Source organism: Oryx dammah, unplaced genomic scaffold (genome assembly GCF_014754425.2).
Source record: "Oryx dammah isolate SB20612 unplaced genomic scaffold, SCBI_Odam_1.1 HiC_scaffold_5, whole genome shotgun sequence".
In the NCBI taxonomy this organism is placed as follows: domain Eukaryota; kingdom Metazoa; phylum Chordata; class Mammalia; order Artiodactyla; family Bovidae; genus Oryx; species Oryx dammah.
Genome location: NW_024070189.1, coordinates 63,593,637 through 63,600,725, shown reverse-complemented (window position 1 = coordinate 63,600,725; position 7,089 = coordinate 63,593,637). Strand labels below are relative to the sequence as shown.

Below are 7,089 nucleotides of genomic sequence, written 5' to 3'. Positions count from 1 at the left end.
CCTGCGGGGGCCTGCGGGGGCCTGCGGGGGCCTGCGGGGGCCTGCGGAGTTGCCCGCCATCGAAGCTCCTGGAGACCTTCCGGGGCCGGTCCGCGTCTGGGCCTGCGCGGCCGGGCAGGGCTTTGCGGGACGGTCTAGGCTGCAGGTGGGAGCTTCCCCCACTGCCCCTGGCTCCGGGGCGGCGGGCGGTGGGCAGGCAGCGCGCCGGGCAGCCCTGGGCGCGAGGCTATGGCGGCGGCGCTGGGGACGCGGGGGGCGACGCGGCGCTGGTTCGCGGCACTGAGAGGCAGGAGCCAGAGCCTCGCGGCCATGGTGAGTGCCGAGGGCCCGCGGTGCGGGAGGAGGGCGAGGCCCAGCCATGCCGGCCGAGGGGTGAAGGGACCCCGGCAGGCCCCGAAGTGGGCCCGGACTTCGGGTAGCCACATGTGGGCACCCGGCACCTGCCGACGCGCTGGTCTGAGACAGGGGTGACCGTAGCATCTTCCAGTTTTTTTCTTGGCTTAGAATTTCGTCGTAGTCTCCGAAATTGCCAACCGGAAAGCAAACCACCACGACTTAGGTGTAAAAAAAAAAAAGTATGCAAAGCAGTTGTGAAAATTTTTCACTCGTGATGTGACTAAAGCTGCTTGTCGGGTCGTTTAGATTGTCCGGTCGGTGAGAGCAGGCACCGTCTCTCGCTCTCTGTAAACGGGGCCCTGAGCGTTGAATTAACTCCTTTGTCTTGGTGTTAATTTTTTGGAGTATTTGCTAATTATCTTTTGAGTTGCACACTGATTTTTTTTTTTTTTTTAAATACCTAGAGGCGCCGGGTGCGTTTCCCCGTTTTATAAATTAACATATTGGGGGTAAATTGACTTGAAAGTTTTAACATGCAGCACCACCTAGTGGGAATATGTTGTATTAAACTCACCGTTTCATTTTCTTAAATTGCTTGTTAGAGCCCATTTGGCAGTTTGAATTTTTTTTTAATAGAAAAAAAATGTGACTCGATGATGGAGAAGATAAGCATTCTGCTTCATGGCCTTTAAGGTGAGAACACAAGTTGAGTGCTTACTGTCACCTAGGCGTGTCCTAAGGCATACTTCTATCTGGGGCACTGGTGATCGAGTACAGTTGTGGCATTGGGGAGGAGTGAATAAACAGGTGCGTTTGGAGTGGCTGCCACGTGCCAGGCTCTATGCTGGGTGCCTCCACACTTAAGATTCTTTAAGCCTTGTAAAAATCTTGGCAGGTCTATGTTGTAACATCCGCACTCTAAAACATTGCAATTCAGAGAGGCTAAGATTTACTCAGCATCCACAGCTGAAAGTAACAAAGCTAGGCTTGGATTGAAGATTGCTCTCCAAATCCTATGCTTTCCCTGTCTCTCTGCATAGCTCCCACAGAAAGAAAATTAAGTCCACCACAAAGGGTTCTGTGGAGTGTGTGTCCTTAAGGGGACTGTTTATGTTATACGGGTGAAGTGACTCCATTTTACAGTTCTGTACTTGGTTCCTGTTCCTAGGTAGACACCAGTAGTGAGCACAGTTCATGGACCTCACTGGAGATGTGGAGGTTTAGGGAGGAGGAAAACAGCTCAGAGTATGCTCCACAGACTCCCAGTGACTGCTGCATAACCTACAGCATAGTTAATAGTTTTCTTTGCAGCTATTCAATAATTCTGTTTCCTTGGCAAAATAGTCTTAGTTGAATTAAAATATTTAAATGTTTAAAAATTTTAGGTAATTTCCTGTAATAGGTCTTCTGTGAAATTTTTCATAGCTGTCATTAAAAAGCTAATGAAAGTATGTGGTTTTTGATAACAAGCCTTTAAACGTTTTTATTTAAGAGGCATTCTCATTATCTCCTGTTAATTGTAAGGAAGGGTAGCTGACTAAGCAAGGAAGAGAAACTAGAAGGTTGGCTCATTAGCATCCTTTTTCCCTTTTTGCAAATTTTCTATAAGTTTACTTACTTTGCCTTCTTCATTACACTGATAAAGGGTTTTAGGATTTCTGAAGTGGGAATGAGTTGAAGTTTCGCGGCAGAGTATTCAGCTCAGCCTCTGGTTGCCCTTTGATAAGGAACCCTTAAGTTAGTTCATTCTTTCTGGGGCCAATCCCTCCCTCACCTGAGCAGGTAGTAGCCCAGCGTACGGGTAAGACAGGAGGTACTGGTGGGCAGTTATGCCAGAATGAGAACATACCTCTTCTGGCTTCTCCTAGGGTGTTCTTTTCTTCTGTCATGCTGCTTGGAGTTCTTTCAGTTAAAAAACAAGTAGCATGGCAAGTGTGGGCCTGTTAGCTAACAGAACTCTGGGTTTGGGAGTGTCCTCAGCAGGATGAATAGGAACAAGGTGGACAGTTGTGCACAAGTGCTTCCAAGTGGGCAGTGCTATGGCCAGATGGTTGAGGGAGTTTGTCTTACTGACGCTTCTGAGAAAACTCACTCCACTAAAGCAAGGGCTTTTTAACCTATAGCCCAGAGGGTGTATGAGCGCCCAGAAGTTATTTTACAAAATCCCCTGTAAATGTGCATTTGTTTTTTCCTCTCTGAGGATTGATCGGTCTTAACTAGAATTGAAAGGGGATGATGAACTCAGATAGTTGAGACCTATGTGAGTAAGGACTGAAGGCTGCTGAGGTGATATGGGGCCATCCAAAGAGAGTGGACCAGGAGTTGAGAGTCCTGAGTGCTAATCCTGGTTCTGCTGCTGGACTTGCAGTGTTTCCTTGGGTGAGTGTGTTACCTCGGTTTCCTAAGTCCTGGAATGTTGGCCATTGGTTATGATCTTTGGCAAGATGTCCAAATGGTCAATCTCAACTTTATCTGTAAGAAACCAGGAAAGCTGAATTGTAAAGTTAGAGGCGTTTGTAAGGGGTGATAAGCCCACATACCATGGAGGCAACTTATTTTGTACAGAGCTAGTCTTGTTTTTATCTCTTTTGAGAACTTTGTATTTTGAGAACAGAAGAATCGGAGATGGTTAGAAATCGTTGTCCTTAACACTTTTTTCTGTATCTCTACATAAGTAAAGAGCTGTACATGTATTTGAATTTAACCAAGCCTCTATATTTCAGGTATTAAATATGTTCTTTTCATAGTCAGCAGGTACCCACCAGTTGACTGCAGAGGAGAGGAGCCAGATGATACTTGACCTTAAAGCAGCAGGATGGTTGGAATTAAGTGAGAGAGATGCCATCTACAAAGAGTTCTCTTTCAAAAATTTTAATCAGGTAATTAGTACATATTTTTGCTTGTGCCATGTTTTTTTTTTGGTCACCTTAGACTGTAACTCTATTTAGTACTGGTGTCTGGTGCCCTGTGGATCCAAGATCTAAATCTTTTCTTCCTAAATAATTCATTGATAATTACTCTTTCCTTGTTGACAGTTACTGCCACCCAACTGGGTGATTCTCAGCTTTAGGGGAAGGGGATGATTTGTGTGATTTGGAAAAGTCAAATTCTGAAACCACTGTTGCTCTGATTTGGTGTTGGTTAGGATATTTAATTCCTTTTCAAATTTTAAATAGCATTAATGGGGTGTCAGCTTTTTATATTTATCACAAGGGGGCATGAGGAAAATGGTTGAGAAACATACACCTGCTTGACTGATTTCCCCTAGTTTTCTTGTATGGTTGTCAGGTTTTCTTTCTCCTGATAGTTGCATTTCTGTCTCTAAATCATTCCCCAGGCTGAACCCTCTTCTCTGATAGGTTCATTTTCTCCAAGTCCAATAGCCAGCCCTTGTAACTTTTCTTGAAAGCTGGCCCCCACCTTGAAGATTGAGCCTTAACAGGGGAACTGTTCCATAGGGCCCCACCTCGTTTAGAGAGTCATCTCCCATGACTTACCCTTCAGTTCTTACTCCACTGCATTTATATAAGGTCCATGCTTTAGACTGTTCCATGTTTGTTCAGTTAGTTTGGTAATCCTCTGGACAGATTTATTGTTTTTATTTATATTAGGTGTCAGCATCTAGAAGGCAGAGACCATGTTTGCTCAAATAACTGTCTATTGTACCTAACACAGTTCTGGGTACAAACAAGCATTGGATAAATGCAGACATTGATTACAGTGTTTGCTAGTTTCTGGAAGGGTGTGTGAGGACCAGATTTCCACCAAAGAAACTTTCGACATGTTTTCCTAGTAAATGCCGTTGGCTCCACTGTGCTGCACGCCCATTTGCTCTCCATCCATCTGGCTGCCAGCCTTCTGCTGTGTCTCCCACTCCTGAGGAAGCCTGGACCAAGCTGGCTTCTTGTCCCTGCTGCCCCACGTGCTCGATGGCTCTTGTCAGGGGCTTAGCACTCTGTGGCTGGTGGCAGGGAATCCCATTGGTACAGGAAGCTTGTGCATAAGCTCTAGGTAGCATTTTCCAAGCTTATTAAAATTCTTACATGTGTACAGCCTGACTTCTTTAAGCCTGGGCTAATTTATTGGGCTTGAACATGTGGCTTAAAGTACTTGAGTAGTGTTGCCTAAGGCTCTGTCCATGAGTCAGTCGTCCAGCCCCACTCTTAACCTTGTGCTCAGGGTACCTTTGGAAGCTGTGCAGGGCATCCTTGATTAACAGTAATATTATTCACCAGGACATTTGGTTAACTTGACTTTTTTTTTACCCTACCTTCACTCACCTGTTAGGAGAAGAGGCAGGTGTTAAGAAGATCAGCTGATATCAGGACACATACTCAGAGAACCAGCCCTGAGATTATGTCCTGGGGTCAGTTTTCCAGCCAGGCTTCTGGGACTTGCAGGAGTAGCACCTGCAATGGCAGCTGATGTCATGACAAGTGTCAGCGCCCACCACCCAGAGCCCACCAGGAACATGGCCATAGCTGAACGAGTTGGGCTGTTGCTTGTTGCAGTGAGGGAGAGCACTTACCCTCTACGGGGGGCTGTGGGGCATCTCAGGAGGATGGTGTAGGGAAAAATTTATCACAGAGTTTGGGCTGGTGCTAGTGATTTTGGAGTCTTTAAGGATCAGGGCTTAGATCTGGGTTGGATGCTGTCAGAAAATGGGTTCTTCTATGACTCACTATTTTAATAAATGTTATCTGTAGGGAGAATGGACTACAGTGGGACCAAAGCTGAAATTGGTAAAGCAGCAGCAGTCTCTCATTAGCCTGGGGGTGGGGTGGGTGTTTGGTATTTTGTGATTTGGACAGTGTTTATGTTTTGTCTGTGTTGAGATACTGTGGCGTGGTGTCCGTGATTCTCTGTATTACACTCTGTTATTGTCATGATTACAGTCATTGTTACAGGAATGGTTTTATTTTTGTTCTCATCTTTCATGGTCACAGGGCAACCCTGTCTGGATGTTGATTTTCAACACCATGGCCTAGATGTGAGTGCCAGGAAGGCTTCTAGCAACTTAGAGGCTTAGGCGATCATAGTCCAGGCAGCTGCCAGGCTGATTTTGTCTTTTTCACAACTAATGTTTAGGGTGGTGACCCTCTGGCCCTGTTAGATCCTCACTTTTCTTTCACTTATTTTTCAATACAGAAAAGGTACATTTTAAACTATAAAGCAATGCTATAAAACATTAAAATAGGGTTGTATAAATAAAAAAAAAATTTCCCATTGCAACTATTTCCATCTTTTTTTCTATCCTCTTGTAGTCTTTCTCCACATGTATAGTTTATTCATAATGTGACAATTGCACACGCATTTAAATTTCTAAAAAGTAGTTTAATTTTTATTGCAAAGGTAATACTCATTAACGAATATTTATTAAGCACCTCCCCTGTGCCAGACAATATTCTAAGTGCATGTAGCTCCCATTCTAGTGGAGAAGTTAGAGCAATAAACAAATGACTAGGTAGTGTAATTTTAGGTAGTGATAAGTCAAGAGGGAGAGTAAAGCAGGATATTGGATGGAGAGGGGTGAAGAGGTGAGCTCACTGTTTATGATGGAGGGGCCTGGGGAGGGGATTCTGAGGCCTGAGTAATACAAGGGAGTTCAGCACGTGAGGAGCTGGAGAACGAGCGCTGCGGGTAAAGAGACAGCAGGGACCAGATTCCTAGAGCAGCAGGGATCTTGGCATGGTCATGGAAGAGCCAGGAGGCCAGCGTTCTGGAGGGGACAGAAGGGAGAAGGGGTTAAAGAGAGGGAGGGGCCAAGCACAGGAACTTTGTGATCTTGACAAGGAGTTTGAGTTTAATCCTGTGAAAGACAGTGATCTTGACAAGGAGTTTGAGTTTAATCCTGTGAAAGACAGCTCTTGGAGAATTGCAGGCAGAGAAGTGCCATGGTTTGGGTTATGTTCTAAAGAGCTCACCCTGGCTGTTCCGCTATGAGCAGATGGTGGAAGGGCAAGAGTGGCAGCAGGCAGAGTGTGGAAGTTGCCATGTAATAGGCTAGGCAAGAGAAGGTGGGAGACCATGGCAATAGCAGTGGAATGTGGAGAGAAATGAAGGATTTCTCATTTATTTTGAAGGTAGGACAATCCAGACTATCAGATTGGATGTGGGGAGAAGGAGAGGGTCAAGGATGATCCCAAGGCTCTGGCTCTAGCTGTAGGGTAAAGGGTGGTGTCATTTTCTTGGCTGAGGAAAGTGGGGCAGAGATCAGGGTAGGGAATTAAGAATCCCTGTGTTGGACATGTCAGGTTTGAGATACTAGTCACCTAAGTGACAATGTCAGTCAGCAGCTGGAGATAAGAGATCAGAGTTCAGGCTGGAGATAACAGGGAGCCTCCAGAAAGGGTAATTGTGAACACACCATCGTGGCTGGGATGGGCTGGAACGAGCAGGTGGAGGTGCAGGTGCGCGTGTCCGTTGTGATAGGAAGGAATGCTGAGTGTACGTGTACAGGTGCAGGTAGGTTGCTGCGTTTGTCCTGGGAAGAAGAGGTGGTTTTCTCTTTTGATGGCTTCTATTTTTTTAAAGTGAAGTCATCAACTGAGAATGAGTCAGGGTGGGAGGGAGGGGTGTTGGAGATCTGGGGAAATAGGAAAATAGGCAAGAAACAGTCCTCTTAGAGACTAAGACAGTGAAGGAGCTAGTGCAATGTGGTTGGTTGCTGAGCAGTTCTCAGTGTCACTGGAGATTTATGGGCAAACATTTAAGGTGAAGATCCTGTGTGTTTTTACACAGGCTTGGAGAAGG

The 7,089-nt window shown here is 45.7% G+C and overlaps 1 protein-coding gene across 8 annotated transcripts in view; it reads left to right on the top strand.

The window, feature by feature from the left end:
• PCBD2 (pterin-4 alpha-carbinolamine dehydratase 2) overlaps window positions 1-7,089 on the top strand; it is a 43,572-nt gene that overhangs the window by 423 nt on the left and 36,060 nt on the right. The window contains exons 1-3 of one of the 8 annotated variants that reach the window (XM_040240067.1): window positions 27-312; window positions 973-1,029; window positions 3,084-3,215. In XM_040240067.1, the coding sequence (XP_040096001.1) occupies window positions 1,018-1,029; window positions 3,084-3,215 (144 nt within the window). In that variant the 5' untranslated portion in view covers window positions 27-312; window positions 973-1,017. Of the gene's footprint in view, window positions 1-26; window positions 313-972; window positions 1,030-1,190; window positions 2,716-3,083; window positions 3,216-7,089 lie in introns of those variants that run through there. The other 7 variants (XM_040240071.1, XR_005721049.1, XM_040240068.1 and 4 more) reach the window with 7 other exon arrangements.